The sequence below is a fragment of the Oryza sativa genome, chromosome 11, assembly GCF_034140825.1.
Source record: "Oryza sativa Japonica Group chromosome 11, ASM3414082v1".
NCBI classification, from domain to species: Eukaryota; Viridiplantae; Streptophyta; class Magnoliopsida; order Poales; family Poaceae; genus Oryza; species Oryza sativa.
Genome location: NC_089045.1, coordinates 20,232,615 through 20,251,487, shown reverse-complemented (window position 1 = coordinate 20,251,487; position 18,873 = coordinate 20,232,615). Strand labels below are relative to the sequence as shown.

Genomic DNA, 18,873 nt, shown 5'->3' with positions numbered 1-18,873 from the left:
TCTAACCATCAGTTTTTAATTAAATTGGTGGACTTATAATTTCATCAATTTTTATTTAAATCAGTGGAGCTATAATTTTAACAATTGGATTTAAAGACATAAATAATTCAAACATATGAACGCATTAAATCTACCTCAATAAAAACAACATCTCCTTACCAAATAACAACGAAATATTGAAAAACATGACAACGCATATTATATATTCTTGAATCGTTTTACATAGTAAAGATCGATTAAATGTGCTCTATAGCACTTTTAAGCCACCACGTATGATATTTTAAAACTTTGAAAAAACTGAAATTCAAAGAAAAAATAAAGTATATATCTATCCATCGGTTTCCACTTAATTTGATGCCCTATTATTTTTAACTATTAGATCACCTTTCTCTTTATAAAAAAACTTAAGCTACCACATGTCATGTCTTAAAGATTCTTAGCATGAGAAAACAACAAATCATAGGTTCTCACTTAGATTGTTTACATAGATTGAAAAAAAATAATGTACCCTCCACCTCCCTCTCCAATCACATGCACATAACACTATTGCACTGTGAACCTTTTCTCATATCTTATTCAAGTTCTATGCTATTCGTTTCTCTCCAGTCTCCTCCCTATTTTCAGCTAATAAACTAAAGAGAGAAACAAATATTAAAAAGACCATAATTTTAAGCTACACTTATAATTTTATTTTATATTTCATCTAATCAATTTTAGATAATGGTTTCTTTTTGATATAAAGTCTCCACATGTTACCCCATAAATCCTCCTAGGCCTTTTTAAACTGATGAACCCATTATTTCCAGCCACTATATCTATATCATATTAAAAGACAAGCGTGTATTCATAATACATCATCTTCCAAAATAATATATTGCACAACTATATTTCTTCATCCAATATTATTCACTCTAGGTTGCATGGAGTCTCACGCACACTCTAGATGGAACATTCACATATGGATTCTCTGTCAAACTAAATGATAATATTAGGCTATATAAACCCATACATTTAGTGGAGCCTCATATCCCACCCAATTTATCCGTCAATAAACAATGACAACCTACATCCAATTAAAAAAACATCTTACTTTTGAATTTACACTTAATTTGCTATACATGTTTTCTAACAAAAAATATGTCTACCTACTTTTTAGATGATGAAGAATATTATAAATAATTGCTTGTAGGGATTAATTAAATATGATATGTTATAAAGACAACTAATAGCTAGGTTAGAAAATTATAAAACCATTGCTAATGAAAACAATTTATGGAGAAATCATATATTGTAGATGTTAAAACATAGTCTACGACACATGCCCGCGCGAATGCGTGGGCTATCTTCCTAGTTACAATAATAGGGATTTCACAGACAACATACGGGGGACATGATTTTGACCCAAGAACTCTATTTTATTTTCCTTTTTTTTTTTGCAAGTAAGCACTCCATGGTTGAGATAGAGAAAAATGTGTAGAGTGCAGAAGACAGGAAACTGGCAAAGACATTGCAATATCTCATCATTTCGTTGGCATTTGGATTGTTCTTGTGTTGTAAGTGCAATTGATCCTGACTCGTGTGAATTCCATTTGTAGGTTGTAGATCACAAGTAAGATCATGATGCTTTGCATCTGGAGGACCTAAATGCGACTTCTTTGGCGTCTTCTGAAGTTCTGATATGATATGTTGCTATTAGTACCAAGCTGTTATACTGCTGCTTCCAAATGTGAGGCTTTCTTTCCTTCTTGACCATAACCCATCAGTTTTTTTTAGTACGTATTGTCTAATTAACGGTGTAAACTTTATCGAGATGGGAACACACTTTCTTGGTGGAATTAAACTGTCTCATATGGATTTCTTTTTTCTCTTGATATAATATGCTCACTAGAGAAGCTGATTAGGTATGTGAGAAAATGTTCTTTCTCGAAGTCAACTTATCAACTGTGTGAAAGATGAGCAATTGATGAAGACAGTTCTTCGGTACAGGTCTCTTGCTGATCGTATCATGTTTTGTTCAGACTGGTGAGTGGCATCATGTATCGGTAAGTAGCCATTCCTTAATTTCAAGTTCTTTGTCAAGGCCATCCTTTCTTATGAACTAGAGCTCGAATTGGTTGATCTTGTTGGGTTTAAAGATAAATATAATCTTCAGATTAATAACTTCAAGTCCAGTTCTACTGGTATTACTTCTGAAGTGACAATACTAATCCTCAAGTGTATCTAGCATGTGAACTCATGTATGCATACCTGAATTGAATCTTTACTTGTGCTGAATGCCAATGTTTTCTAACCGAAATGTTTGTGACCATAGAACTGGTAAAACTGCATCCTCCATATCTACTGAACAGTAACTCTCTGTTTGTGTGTGTGATAAATTTCAGTGGTTCTTGTGTCCTGATTCTCTTGTCAATCACATTTGCCATAATTCTTTTGTTTGAATTTAACAAATAAAGGTGAATATAGCACCCATTAAGAACAATTTTGTGATTTGAACAATGTAAGATAACTTGTAAAACAATTATGTTCTGCTAAGGTTAGAAACTTTGAGTTTAATTGCTTCCTTTTAGAACATTTTATTGGAGAAGTAATAGATGGTTTTATTTAGTACCTTCCATTCTTTTTTTATTCTCATTTAGACAAATTCAGTAATTACATTTCTTGTTGACTTATTACTTTTGTGGTGCATTTTACTCTTGTACATTTCTTATTTCTAATGCTCTGATTGCTTACTATCAATGAATATCCTTCTGGAGCCTCACCAACTTTGGAGTTTGTAATCACATCGAAGGACTTTACCCATAGCGGAGCTTTTGGGACACTCCTAGTGTTCAACAATGAGAAAGGATTTACTCAAGAGAATGTCGAATCCGTTTGTAAGTTTGGGAATACTCTAAAAGGAGTAATAGCGATAGTGGTTATTTTGAGGAGAAAGGTGCATCATATGATTATCAGCTTAACTCGTGATTTTACTATCTTGTTGTTTTCTCTTGATCATGATATTTTTCCATAAGTTCTACATTTCTGTTATTATAAAGATTTAAGTTTTCAAGTGCTGCTTTTATGTTGAGACTTTCTTTTTAGAGAAAACTTTTATGTTTAGACTTGATTGACCTAGTTGCTCACTTTATTCCAGTTCAATTAGTTTGCAGGCATTAGTTTCAGAAGTGTGTTTCTGGAATCCAGAAATCGCCATATATACGGATATGGCTGTCGAGTATTGGATAATGTTCTTGAATGGATGTAGCCAAGATATGGCTGTCTGAATTCTGAAGTCAGCCACAAGTAATATATTACCTCTGGAAACTGATAAGATAGATGCTGTGAAAAAGGAACTCAATCTCAAGCACAAAAGTCCTGAAATCGCCTTCTTCCTTACATTCAGAGAAGTACATGCCCGAGTGTACGGAAATGTTCTACAAGGAAAACCTCTCAACGGAAACTAAGACTACTTACTTCTCAGCTGCCTCTAGAATGGTCTTTCCACCCTGTATATGCAGACAGTGTTGGAACTGTTCTGGAAGAAAAATGATGTTTTGGAGAGTCTTCGTAAGTATGTTGCCATGAAGATCTTTTTACTTTACAGGGTATATATGCTCTTACTGCTGTGAAAGCCAGTTTTCCTTCCTGCTAAGATGACTAAGCAAGGCCGCATTGTTGGGTAAAAATACATGGAGAGCTCAAAGTTATGTTGAGCTTGGAGACGATTGCGTCTCAGTTGAAAATCTACCTAGAGATCAGACACAAGATCAATATCAGTTTTCGTTATGCATCAAGACCAATATGCAAGGTACCGATGTGCCTTTTATGCTTCCTCCGGTTGCTGGTTTTACTGCTGCATCATCTCCTTTAACTGCTGTGAATGCATATGCACTTCTCTTAGAATGAGTTGACAATAATATAAGTTCATAGGGTGTTGGATTGCCACAAAAGTTTTTGGTGCTGCATCATGCGTGGCAATTGATTTACGACACCAGCTGGTCACCATCGGAATCTTTTCTGTCAAGTGCAGAATGGTGCAGTTTGTTTCAGGCTCAACTTTCCTTTCTAGATGTTGCTAATGATTGCCCAAGAGTTTTATTTGGACGAAATTGTTGCATAGTACAAGAAATTTTGTCTAAGTTTGAGTTTGCTGAAGCGATGCCATACATTGGTGAATGTTTCAGGTCAATGTCAGAAGATGCTGTGAGAGGGAACAAGGCGTTCTTGTTTGATTCAAACAAAATTATCAGATTGAAACAAGTTCAGTCACTTCTTCTAGTGCTGCTATGCTATTACTGAGGTGTACTGGAATTTGGATATGTTGATTCAAGCAAGAATTTGGTCAATGGACTGAAGAAGTGCAATGGGTAATGACCAATGCTGGATTCAGAAGCTCCTCGAGAAACACTTCTCCATGACTCGGAGTGGAGGTGCCTTGTTAAGTTTGCTGATGTAGTTCCACAGCTTGACGAAATATTGTCTTATCGGAATAGTTTGGAACATGTGAGCAATGCTATGTATAACTTGTTATCTGAAGCAACTCTTGTCAAAATCTTCTGCCTTACAAACGAAATTAGGCTAGCTCTGCTATCCTGCAACAAGGAGCTGAATGAAGATCACATTCCATTCCTTGCCAATATGCTCAACTTCATGAAAACAGAGAAGTGGCTGCATCCTACTCATGGTTTTGTTTTCACATGAGAAGAAGGTTCACAAACAAAACTGCTTGACTCGGTGGTACGGTGATCCTCATCGCAGGGGAGATTTGGAAAGAGCGAAGCGAAATGCTCGTATCTTCGGTCAAACTGCATCGTCACCGGCCAGGATGCTCATTCGTATTAGGGTAGGGAAATTAGTTGGCTTAGGTGGTGTTTGAAGATGAAGATGAGGATAAAGATTAAGTGTTTGACGCAAAACGAGGTGGTAATAACGTGTGATTAATTGAGTTTTAATTATTATATATTGAGTACAAACTTGAAAAATGGATTAATCGTATATTGTAGAACAACTTTCATATAGAACGTTTTCGCACGAAACGCACCGTTTAGCAGTTTAAAAAACGTGCCACTTTTATCCAGAAGTTTATCCAATTTTTGTTGGAGAAAAAAACATGGCCTAATCCTGTCTTTAATGTATAGCAGTAGTGATTCGGAACACTCCTGCACGTTCGGGGAAAAAAAGCACGTTCGAGAAAAAAAGGCACAATGTGCTATAATGTAATCTCTGTGTTTCATATTATAATTTATTTTTGAGTTCGATTAAAGTTAAACTATTTCAAATTTAGAAAAAAAAAGTAATGTTTTCAACCCAAGACAAAAATATGTGAAAATATATTATTTAATAATAAATTTAATGTAACTAATTTGATGTTGTAAGTATTATTATATTTATGTACAAACTTAGTTAAATTTAAATTAGTTTAACTTTAAACAAAGTCAAAAGAGTACCCTACTTTAAATCGATTGGTTTTGCCTGCTTCTCTGTTTCCAGACAATTTTCCTTTCTGAAATGGCACGCATAGACTGGTTTTTCCTGCTTTTATGCTCTATATGTGCATGAAATGAACTTATCTACTGCCTTTCTTTCCGTTGAAATCATCTATCTACGATCTTTGCTATGTGCTATGACAGTACACATTGTTCTTTTAAAACTATATATAGATATCCTTTTTTTTTTTTTGCGCTGGTGGGGTTCGTTTGAGATCGATCTGGAATTAATTTGTATTCATCGTGTTGGTATTACATGTACAAACTGCATTTGGTACAACTGCTACGATGAATTCTCCAGGGACTAGTGCGTTATGCTCTCCATGATTGGGAATCTGCTTGACTTATATATCATCAGAAGTTATTTTTTTTCTTCGTCTTTGATCCCTGGAGATATAACAGCCGAGGAAAAGCAACGAACAGGCGAAAAAGGTCGTGGATTTAACGCCTAATTTGCTTGCAGCTCCTGATTAATAACCCATCTGATTCATCTCTCATTCCTTAGGGGTATAATTTGTTCTTTTGTAGGCCCGCACTGCTGTAAATAATCAGCAACAATCTTATCAGCGATCAAAAAATTAATCGCAGGATAGAGTTATTATTTTTTGCAGCATGAACAATATTCTAGATTGATCCCAAATCAACCTTAAATTGGACGATATTAACCAAAGAACCAAACGTACCATTGATAAAAGTTCCAGGAGTTCATCCACAGATCATATTTGCGTTGTTGGTGCTTGACCTCGATGTTCGCCGAAGGCGGCGGCGGCGGCATTCTCACAGTAGTACCGGAAGCTTGGCGACCCCGCTTGCACCTCGCGCTTGCCACGGCCGCCCTTCTTCCCTTGCCGCGGCTGCTCCTCCTCATGCTGCCGGCCGGCCATGGGGACGGCGGCGTCGCCACTTTCGCACCCGCTCTTGCCACCATTGTGGTGGTTCTTCCTGGTGGCGCGGCCAAAGAGGTCGCTGGCAAAGCCGCGGCGGCGGTGGTGGGACGGCGCCGAGGCGTCCAGCTGGTCCTTCGGCTCGAGCTTGGAGGTCGAGCAGCCCATGGCAGGGGAATGGATGGATGGGGCGCGAGGAATTAATGTGTGGTCTCCCGCGAGGCGGAGACAAGGTGTAGAGGAGGGGGAGGAGGGGGATAAATAGTGGTGGATGCATGCATGAGGGGAGGAGATGGCGGGAAAGGAGGGGCGACAGGTTAATTCAGTCTTGTTTCCCTTATCCGCTACGCTAACAAATGAAAATTTGGAAAAGTGATATTTGGGCATGTGTATTTCGGGAGGATAGCAAATAGTAAATCTTTGCGTTGCTGTCCCCCAGTTTGGAAGGAGGTTGATGTTATATATTGAACATATTTTTTGGCGCTTTTAATTATTATTATTGACTCGTCTAACCTTTTCTTATCTACTATCGGTTACCGTTAGATAGGAGGCATGCATAGTTATTAAACTCTGACAGGTGGTTGAACCTTTGGATGACCATCAGTGATACTTTCTGGTTCTGGTTCGACCACCATCCCAAAAAAAGAATTATTTTATTTTTAGGATTGGGTTAAGTAAATTTATTTTACTTCAAAATCAATAATACTGCTTCATACTAGGCTTTATTCCTAATAGAAAATATCTTTACCCAGTCGAACAACTTTGGTTTTCGTCCAATTATGTGCTGAACTGATTGATTCAACCGATTGCTTGTGTAGTCTTTTATTCAATCTACACCAGTCTAGGCGCTTTTTCCGCTATTAGTACAAGGTTATTAATTTACATGTTTCACAATTGCATAAACTTTTTATTGCTACAAGTTAAGATCCACAGAACGCAAAATGGAACTTGGTCTTATTCCTCTCGTCATTAGACTAATAACCCGTGAATGAAACAACCAAAATAATCTGAGTAAAACTTTTATATCTGTGTTCTCAATGATTCAAAATCCAATGCTCCAAAATAAACTATGAGAAAAAAAACTTCCAAATCAACTCTAAAATTAATTTCAAAATTCAAATTTTGCTACAAGCCAACAAGAAAACGATGCAATATTCTACTATCCAATCATAAATACTTGCATTTTGGACAAGATCTAATAAACTTTTGAACTTTTAATATGTTGATTTCTAAAGATACATAGTCGGAAAACATAGAAACATTTTGAAAACGGCATGAGTTGATTTGTCTTGAGATGTTCTATCATAATCTCGTAAATTTATTCGATTTTATAGACCAACTCTAATATAAAATCATAAAGAAATTTGAATCTCGAAGATTATAGAAAAAGTTAAATGTCAAGTACTTTCCATAGAAAACAGTGGTGCCCTCCATCACTCCTTGTCACTTCAAACGTCTTCTCAAAATATGTGTGCAGCAATGGGCCCTATAAGCCCTTTGCCCACATGCTTGATTTTGATTCTTTAGTTTCAATTATAAGTTTATTGCTTAATTTATGATTTGGATGCTGTTTTTTAGGGAAATTGTTTTCATGTTGTGCATCATAGAGAGAAGTACTTGTAATTTTTGAAGGTTAATATAGAACTATTCGGGAAATGTACAATGGATCCATTTAAGGCTAGAGTAATTGAAATGGTGTGAGATGCATGATATAGTATATCGCAACTGTAAATATTACTTTTTATTGCCGTTTGTAGCTCGGAACATTGTTGGCTCGAGACATGCATATTTAATTTACACTTATGTCCCTCCACAAATGGTTATTCCTATTGTAATAGGGGTATCCACCTACGAATACGACAATGTTTTTATAATAAAGACCAACACATAAATTGTTTTATGTAATAGACCAATGTATTGTTATTATGAGTAACCAAATTGGCCCTCCAAGATATTAAAATTATGTACCTAGTTCACAAAAAAGTTGTTTTTTGGATTATGACCAGTTGCATCAACTTGCATCCAATACCATGGGCCATGTCCTAAAAGGTACTATTGTCGCAATCAGTGTGACTTCTTAACATTGGAATCCCGTTGACCTCAGCATCCATGCTGGCAAAAAGGAAATCCTTTGACTATGCCATCACACGTCCCTTTCAAAATTAATTAGAATTCAACGCCAGCTCTACATTCGTCTCTCCGGATTCCTTAATTTTTGGAGCTATATCAAATGCCACTAGCTTTTCCAGAGCATCTCATGAGGTTCCAGATGCTCTGAAGAACCTAGTGGCTGGAGCAATGCCAAAGGAACCTAAGTTTTTTTTACCAGGAAATAGCAGGGAAAATCATCATTTTATTTTATTTAAATAAATTTATTTCCAAAATAAGAAAAAAGAACTACAAAAGGTGTCTAAGTTACAGAGAATCTACCAATGGTTAATGATTGAAACTGTGATTTTTCTTATTGTCTGAGCCTAATCAGATCCCCATCATTGAAATCCTTTGACTATGCCATCATATCCCTTACAAAAATGATATTTTTTTTCCTTCCATGTCTGCCAAGAACCAATTACAAAGATCTAAATGAAGAACTCAGAACCTGATTGTAATGAATATATACAGGAATTGAAGTTGGATTGTTTGCTTGAATTCTATATTGGAATTGATAGCATATTTATTAATCCTATGAACATTTTTACTTTGTAGTTACTTTGTTATTTAATTTGTGCATTACTACTACAGAAACCTTAATAGGAGATGACACATAGGTGCCGGTTCATTTAAAACCGACACCTATTAGCAGTTTTCCAACCCCATAGGATGAAAAAAAAATCGGCATCTTTAACAACCTATAGGTACCGGTTCTACGTAAAAACCGGTATTCAGTTTTTCCAGACAAACCGACACCTATACTAATTTTATAGGTGCTGGTTCTTAAAAAAACTCACACCTATAATTAAAAAATAAAAAATAAAAATCGGCCAACCGAGCCAGCCGACATTATTTAGTCGAGCCCCATCTGAGCCCCTTCTTCCTCCTCCTCCTCCCATTCTTCTCGTCCTCCACGTCCTCCACCTTGTCACCGTCTCCTCCTCCTCCGTTGCCCCGACTAACATTGCCACGACCACGGGTCTGGATCCACCACCGCGAGCATCGGGGCGTGTGGACCTGCTGCTGCGCGCCTGGGGGTGGCCACATACGCCGCCGTGAGCACGGGGGTGGGTGTATCAGCCGCTGCAAATAAGTCGGCACTGGCAAAGAGCAGATGTCAACACTCCATGGGGTGTAGGTGGAGTGGACGGGCGCGCTGGCACTGGCGGAGAGCGGCCGTTATGGTGACAGGGACGGCGGGGGCATCGAGGTCAGGGTGGTGCTACTGTACGTGGAGATGGACGCATTCCGCGCTCATTCCACCGCCGGCATTGCCCGGTTTGATTTGGATTTGCTAACTTGGGATTCTTCACTTGCATTTTGGATTTGCCCAATTCTTCACTTTCCTTTCTTCTTACCCTTCTCTTCTTGTTGTTTGTGCAGGTGCGGGATCCGGTGGGGATGGAATCGAAGAGGACAACATGGCATGAACCGTGATTTTTTTAGTGATTGTGATTTAGTAAATTTTTTGGTCGATTTTGATTCCTGAATATTGTTGGATGGTGAATCTCTTCACCATGTCTTAGTGATTGTGATTTTATGTTTTTTTTTATGGATTTAGTGATGTGAATACGCTCTACAATGCTTGCTCTGCTCGGCTTGGGTTGCTTCCAGCTGAGTTTGGCCTCGTTCATCCCATTAGGTGTTGGTGATCGAAAAAGGCTAACTGAGTTAGTCTAGGATTCGGTCAGCCTCACTAGCTATTACTCCCTCCGTTTCAAAATGTTTGACACCGTTAACTTTTTAGCATATGTTTGACCGTTCGTCTTATTAAAAAAAATTATGAAATATATAAAACTATATGTATACATGAAAGTATATTTAACAATGAATCAAATGATATGAAAAGAATAAATAATTATTTAAATTTTTTGAATAAGACGAATGGTCAAACACATACTAAAAAGTCAACGGTGTCAAATATTTTGAAACGGAGGGAGTATTTCAGTTTTTCTCAGTTATAAGTAGTGGCCAGGCTGGAAGAAATATTGTGGGATGGCAGGATCACTCGATCCAGTGTTCCGTTCATTCAAGATCTATATATGTCAAACACCTGGATGGGAGGTGAAAAGGAGAAGTAAACCTGAAAAACTGCAAGGCATTAAGGAACGAACAAACTTGCTCTAGCTCGCTCTCTGTTCTTTCTTCAGATTTTCAGTTTCGTCAGATCACTGTTCATCGTCTGGGAATCTTCAGACTAAAGGTTTATCAGTGATCAAGTGAGTGCGAGGGTGTTCTGATGACATGAACTCCATATGAATCCAATGGCATGCAACACAGAAAGGACACGGAAAAATAACTGTTCTCTTCTACAATTTCTCAGTTGCAAATAGCACAATCAAGGTCAGCATTTACCATAATACAATGTGTTGTCTCTAGTGTTTGGTTTGTCATGGAGGGAGTTGTTTATTGCATGCTTGTTCGTAATAATTAATTGTAACTAGCCTTAATACATATATAGGTATTCGATCACATGATGATAATTTTAAACTAGTGATGGTCAGCTGCATAGAGGCTAGCTTAAAAGGCCATGGGAAGGAAATTGCTCTTCACTAGTACTTATCATTCCAAAAGTGCGATGGGGTGAGGACATATGTGCACCAAGAATTTGTCTATCCCGGCCTCTAATAAAGATAATGCCAAATTGAAGAACGTGTTTCCATCAGAAAGTGCGATGGGGTGAGGACATATCTGGTACGCTGTTATATAAAAGTTTCCCAAATGAATTTTACACATGGTACATGAGCCAATGCAAGTTGTAAAACATGTGCAGATGTTTAACGAGACCCTTACTTTGCAGCTACAAATCTCTAAAACACCAAGGCCACCATTCATCCTAGGTTTAAATGGAGCCTATGTTGAAGTTATTTCTTAATTTCTTTCTTTGCATCATCAGAATTTTTAACATAGACCTTATTTGCAAAATAACTAGTTATACACATGTATGATGAGCCTCAATTTCGATGAAAACAGCATGCTAGAACATACTGAATTTAATTAAGAGAAATGAGAATGGCATGGAAGGTGATATCTAAATCTAGATCCAGAGATAACAACCTCGCTCCATACACATTACATCTTTGAAGGCTTTCAAACCTGCATTCAGCTATGCTATCTATCAAGACATACGTACTTGTAATATGAAAATAAATTCGATAGAATCTCAGCTATAGTTTGCACGTATATACCTATATGTATGCATGTCACAATAATATTCTTTGTTTCCTTCCTATTTTTTCCATTAAAGACATCCTAATAGTGAATGCAGACAAGCAGTTCCAAATAGATTAGTGGCTATAGCTGCAGAAAACTTTTGAGCAGGTACGTGCACACACTGATTAACATGCCTTGGATCGAGTAGCACAAAATTAAAGCTTGACATCAATTTTAACTCATTCATGTCTAGCAATATATATGATTATCTACAACTCATCAATTGTATAGATCAGTAATACTCCCTTCCTTTTTTAACGACGTTGGTCGTTAGTTCAAAGATGAGTTTACCAACATAAAAAAAACCGGAGGGAATATTAATTATATCCACTACTAGAAAAAGCATTTTCGCAGACTTGGTTTTTTTCCAAACAGATATGACCCTCGGAGCTAAATGGCCGCCTACGAAAATGTAGACCGGAGTGAAGCTCGCCGTTCGCCTGTGAAGATCAATTTTTCCAGGCGAACCACTTAAGAGGTCCGCCTAGAAAACTATGATTTTTGCAGGCGGAACCTTATGTTGTCCGTTTGCAAAAATCATGCCACAAAAAAAATATCTAAGTCTCATCCTTATCATCTCCTCCGCCATCTCTATCCTCTCCACCACTCATTTCCCTCCCCCTCCCCTCTCTCTCTCTCTCACATTTATCCACTCGCACAAATCCTCCGCCGGCTCCCCTCCTTGCCGCCTCCCCCGCCGACCGTGACGACAACAGCGCCGGCTCCCCTCCCCACCGCCTCCGCTGCTGGCCAAGACGAGCGACAACGACAGCGCCGACGGAACCGCCACCGGCTCCCCTCCTTGCCGCCTCTGTCGCCAGCCGCGATGAGCGATGACGACGACACCGATGGATCCGCCGCCGGCTCTCCTCCTCGCCGCCTCCGCCACTGGCTCCCCTCCTCGCCGCCTCCACCACTAGCTCCCCTCATCGTCGCCTCCGTCGCTGGCCACGACGAGTGACATATGTCTGGCGCCGACGAAGCAGAGAGAAGGGGAGAGTGGCTACCAGCGCCACCGATGGCCATAGTGCTGGAGGATTCACCGGCCGCCACGAACATGGGGAAGCACCGATGGTGGGGTCCTCCTTGGCAGCCATGGCGGCAGAGACTGGGATCCAGCTAGACTCATTTTCCCTAGGTGGACCGGCGGAGTACCTTGCTAGTGACGGGGAACGGGACGTTCTCATGGTGAGGTTTCTGCGGTCCATCGCCGCCTTCTTGGCCGATGGGACATGCCAGATGCAAGTCAACGATGGGCTGCGTAGCGTCGTTGACCTCGTCGGCGGCGGCGGCGGGGGAAGGTCGATGCAGCGGCTGGTGTCCTCCGTTCGCCGAGGTGCTTGCACTGCGGTTCATCCTACCATGTGTCGGGGTGTGCCGTTCCCTCCATCTCATGCAGGCCACACCGTCGGCAACCATCTCCACCACGCGCCAAGGGTTCCACGCGATGTGCCCGATCATCCGGCTCGCCGCTGCCGTGTCCAACCTGTCCATCACCAAGGTGATGGATGCCAAGCGGGGCGTCATCCACGTCGTCGACCTCAGCGGCGGTGTGACGCCAACCAGTGGGTGGTGCTCGTCCGCCTCCTCGCCGCGTGACTCGGCGGCTCGCCCGACCTGCTCTGCCTGATTGTCGTCAACGAGGCGGAGGACTTCCTCTCCGCCACTGCAGAGGCCCAGCGCCTGGACGCCAACTTGCAGTTCCATCCGACGCAATCTAGCATCATGGCACTCTCCGGCATCGGATCCCGCCTCAGCGTCATCGCCGGCCAACCCCTCGCCGTACGTCGTCGCCAATCTCCAGATCCACCGCGCCTCCTTGCCTTCCCCGATGGAACGGTGACGACGACGGGCGTCGGTGGACATAGGAGAGCCCGGAAGGGGAGGCCCATGGCAGCGCCCGTGGGTGGTGTCTTTTTTTTATTCGCTGAAATGTTTTTTGCAGGCGGGTGAATCTATCGCCTGCAATGATGGAGATGTCGCCTGCGAGTGATCCTGCAGCACGCGCAAGGTGCTACAACAAAAGATGTAATAATCCTCACTTCAACAAGTTTAGATATGATATGGATGGAAACTCTGTACCTCCCTTGTGTATACAATCACTTCAAGCCCACACACACACACACACACACACACACACACACACACACACACACACAACACACACATACACACACGCACACGCACACACACACACACACAAACAACACACACACACAAAAGACACACACACGCCTACACTTGTGGACATATCTCATATGGTGGATATCGACAACGTCAAGCACAGAGCAGCAACGGAACAGGAATACTGAAGAAGCTATATATACGGTGGAAGATAAGCATATAGATATTAATAGATAGCTAGTAGTCTCACACAAAGGCATGAGATAATACAGAACACAATATATTGAAGAAGGACAGACCAAACGGTTTTTAGAAAAGTTGCTTACTCAGACTTCTTCATCTGGAATGACCATTTGTTTTCCTCCTAGAACCCAAACACGCTTTAATTCCTTGAAACTATTGAACAAAGCTTACAATCCAACTTAAACAGAACATACAGTTCCCCAACTTAAACAGAACACAGTCTCCAACAGTACTTATATAACTTGCAGGTCATACTTGCACTAGGTCACCTCACTCACAATTTTTATTCCTTACTAGTTGACATGCTTTTATCGATTAGTTGCTCCCTCCATTGCGCTCAATCCTTTTGGTCAACACTACCAGCAGATTCATCACTTCCCTCTGCCAAAGAGGGGCCAACTATACAACTACAGGGGGAGGATGACTCAATGTGCGATCCCTGCTGCAGGAAGTCAATAAAGCGGACTTGAGCCTCCCTTGCATTGCCATTGGCAGGAGGGATAATGATTTCCCTTGCATTTTCTATGGCAGGAGGAGTGATAACAGGCAATGCACGCTGCCTTGTCCTGTAGATGCGGCAGATCAGCCATGATCCATCAGGTTCGACAACGGTTTCCACAAGGGGGGTGACGGCGAGCACATTACGAAGAACTGCAGAGAGACCATCATTTCTCTGCAAAACAGTCACCGAATTGCCTGTTAATGGATGCTGCTGAACGCACAAAGCATGGTATATGTAAGATGTATACCTAAGGGAAAATTGATGAAGTACTATTAGTTGGAAAGGAATATTTTGTATATATGTTATATACGGATGCTAATAACATAGCTACTGAATTTGAAAGACATGGTAACTTATTTGTTATCAGTTTTCTTCCTGATGTCGGAAAATGAGTATTCTCCATTGTTCAGTTTGAACATCACAGAAAATTTGACCAATAAATGGTTGATACATTATCTGATATAAAACTCCAAAAATCATGGGAGAAACGAGTTAACAACACATGGTGTTCATTAAATAGGTTCATTGCTCGCAAGCTGACAACAAACCACTTTTGTCTTCTTGTCAAATTCAAGTCGATTATAGATCTCGTAACCAGATCTAACCTTATGACAAAATTTATAATACATCGACTCGATCCCACTGACACATATGCATGGAACTCCCCACTGACACATATACATATCTAGATTTTACCAACTATAAATCCCTACGTCTCGACAAAATTTGAATCATGTATAGATCCCACGTTCCTTGCATCGCAGCAGTCCATAACTACAGATCTAATAGCATGTACCCTAAGCGGCATCAAAGACAATCTCTACCTTTTCCTTTCCATGAATAAAATCGACATGAGAGTTATATCTAGAAGACGGCTCATCATATTTATTAAATCCCCCTCCCTATTTCCCAAAGCTAAACCTCACAATAGTACACTTGCTCGAAAATAACAAACTTATTAGATTCAATTTGCAGATGAAACGAACAAGACGATTAAAAAATGATGACAGGAAAATGTTTGAAGTCAACATCTTAATTACCTTGGCGATGGTTGTTTCGGCACAGTTGCAGGGTGGTTTTGAGCCATCCCCGGTGGCATGCTTCATCGCAGGGTAAGGCGAAAGACCATTGCCAGCAAGGCGAAATTCTTGCATACCCCATTTTGTGCGCTCTGCGGTCCGTGAATTCCCAAAGTAAAATGTTAGGGTGCGCCTCATTCCCACCAGCATGCAGTCGCTGCCACCTCCCTGGTTGTAGTAGACTGGCTTTTCTGAGCCTGCCGACCTCCAGAACCCTTTACTTGTGATACGGTTGCTACGGCGACTACTAGGGCACTTTATCTCCTTCTGCATAAAGAAGTACTTCCCTTTCTCCCTCTATGTCAGTGCTCCTATGTCCATGATCACCATCATGGAACAAGAGAGAGAAAAAGACAAAAACAAAACCAACAACAAATCGGACATTAGGCCATGCAATCAATCAAGCCTGGTAGACATAGATTAATCAATTCGAGATGTATCTGGATGTGCTAACAATTTTTATGGGAGCAAGATGATATGGCAGCATAAGTCAAAATATACTTACCTGGGACGATGTCCCATGGGTTATGAGGAAGAACGTTGACATCACAAATGAATTCAGAGGGCAGCGGCATGTTAACGGCACGACGATAGAGGTAGTGGAAGACAAGCTCACCCTCGGTGGGGTGTGACATGCCCACAGCGGGGAGGTGCATCGTTGCACCATTCACTATGGGAGTGGAAAGTACAACCCTGGCCATATCGTCCTAGCTCGCTAGCTACAGCCTACACACAAATATCACTCGCTCACTCGCTCGAGTTACACTATAGGGTCACTCAAATGAATGAATACTCAAAGCCTCTGTGGTGATGGAGATGGATGCCAAGAAAGGGCTGTATTTATAGCACCCAGCTAGGGGGGCATCTCCAACTCATCACTGACACTTGGATGGGCAGCTGTGGGTGCCGTATCAATCCTTGTCTCTTACTCCGACACAACTCTATCATATATCTCCAAGCAACAGCTATAGAGCTATCGTCCATTGTGTATGAGTGCATGCATGCACTAACACACAAAGCCCAAAAGAAGAAGAATTTGAGATGGGGAGGGGATAGATGATGACCCCAATGTCAGTTTCTCTTCTGATTTTTTGTGCTTTTCCATCCCTTGAGAGTTCACCCAACCGGTTAATCTCACTCTACCTCACTTCCTGTTTGTTGCTTTGTGGGGGAGGAGACAGCAGTGACGAGACATGCACAAGAGTAATCATTAGGAAAACTGTGGGCGCCTATTAAGGCTGGAATTAAAGGGTGAATGAGCCTTGTTTGCAAGCTTGTAATTAAATTATCATTTGGATGGTTGGTAAGACTTTTCCTTTTCTTGTTTGCTAGTCACACGTTGGGGGGCCTTGTGCTGGAAATGTGATCGAGTTTAAAGCTAGCTTCACGCCACCATAGGTGCCCCTAATGAAACATTTTTTGTATATAATTTTCTCCAAACTTTACCCACTGATAATCACGGGACACCGTAATTCATGTCGACTTTACCCCTACACATGTCACAGTGGTCTTGTGCAGGAGATTAAGATACATTTCCTTGCACAAGATGTCAGTAGGGATGTATGTGTGCTGGGATTTTTACAATGACAGGGATTCTGTCACTGCAGGAAACCTAGGATTTCGCCAACCCCTAGGCCAAGTTTAAAGGCAATGCAATACGCAACGATAAATGCTATCCACATCTAGTCATGGCCAAAAGCACAACATGAATTTAATCATGGTATGATATAAAAGTAAAATAGCTTTGGTTGCATATAGTTTTTCGCAGCACTAGCTATACTCATAAAATTAGAAAAAAATTTGATGTGGAGCAGACACAGGAAGGGTTAAGCACCACTCTGCAAATCCTTTCTTCTTGCCAGACAAGAGCAACTAGTTAGTGGGGAAAGGAGTCGATTTTCTGTGCGAAAAGTTAAGGTTAGCATGATTAGGTAGTGGGGTGGGTAATGTGCAGATAGTTTGGTTAAATTGTCATTTTACTGGGAGTAGTGATCAGCTAGATGCCAAATAATCAGCAGCCATATCTGTGCATGTAGTAGCAAATAATTATTAATGCATTTATTGGTTGGCAAATAGTAAACTTTCCCTCATTAACAGTGAGCAATATATACATATATAGGTGTTTTTATGTTCATGTGCTATAATATGAAGATGTTTTACAACAACAGTACTGGGGGGAAATCTATATGATCTCAGTTTGAATCTGCATAGCCATGCTATATATATCTTTTGTACTAATTTTGTACTTCTAACATGGCAAAATTTGATAAAATTAATCTGCTAGACCTTTTTGCATACGTACACATGGCAGCAGATTCTTCCTCTTATCTGTATTTTTTTTCTCCATGAAAACATGTCCAGAATGCAAGCATTGCCAACTCAGTACTCACTCTAAATATGATAGTATCTCATTGTCTATACATAACACATACTCCTAATGTTATAACTGAGTAATATTAATAATTGTGCAGCACATCTCAACCACGAATAATGAAATAATTCTCTCACTGCATGCCGATGATTTCGCTCGAGATCAACTACATCTATATTTCACTAGAGATATGATATACGGATGGTAAATATATAATAATATCCCATGTCCAACAATCACTTAAGCCAAGATTTGGTTAAGTGACTTGTTGACATACATGTCACTTATGTGATCAACAAAATAGTCTGGTTATCAGCAGCATCAATCACATACAAAGTAATGCAATAGAGCGAACAAGAGTTATGACAGTGGAAATAAATAAGCATATACATCATTTAGAGAGATGGTGTATCACATCATAAGAAGCAAAATTTATTGAAGAAGGGAAAGAGGGAGGAGGGGAGGGGGGGGGATGGGGATTAACAACATTTATCTTTACCAGAAAGATAGCTACATACCTCCCTTTCACTTCTAGTTTTCATCTAGGGCGAATATGTTTCATCTCAAAACACATATGCACACTTAATAACTTTTCTGAAACTAATTAAGCAGTATATATGTAGACTCCAACTTCAACAAAACATCAGCTGAACAGCATTGAGTACCAACTTAAACAGACTGCATAGTCTCAAGCATGAACTTAAAAAGTAAAAACACATAAATAGCTCTCAAGCCTTACTTGCAATGGCCAATGGGGCACCCCAATTGCAACCTTTTATTCTTGTCTCAGCTGAGTTGCTTCCTTTGATTAGTTACTGCAATGGCCACCACCATCCTTGAC

General features: G+C 40.3%; 1 protein-coding gene and 1 pseudogene across 2 annotated transcripts; both read right to left on the bottom strand.

Annotated features, from left to right (window-relative positions):
• Positions 1 to 5,674: 5,674 nt before the first annotated feature.
• Positions 5,675 to 6,632, bottom strand: LOC4350576 (uncharacterized). 2 transcript variants are annotated; one of them, XM_015761221.2, is made up of 2 exons: positions 6,149 to 6,632; positions 5,675 to 6,003 (listed from the first exon to the last, which is right to left on the bottom strand). In XM_015761221.2, the coding sequence occupies exon 1, from the start codon at positions 6,515 to 6,517 to the stop codon at positions 6,182 to 6,184; it is 336 nt and encodes a 111-aa protein (XP_015616707.1). In that variant the 5' UTR covers positions 6,518 to 6,632; the 3' UTR covers positions 5,675 to 6,003; positions 6,149 to 6,181. The 2 variants fall into 2 exon arrangements, with proteins under 2 accessions (XP_015616707.1, XP_025877003.1); XM_026021218.2 differs by having other exon boundaries at positions 5,675 to 6,000; positions 6,149 to 6,605.
• A 7,405-nt stretch (positions 6,633 to 14,037) lies between these two features.
• On the bottom strand, positions 14,038 to 16,485 carry LOC107276981 (NAC domain-containing protein 58-like; annotated as a pseudogene).
• Between the last annotated feature and the right edge of the window lie 2,388 nt (positions 16,486 to 18,873).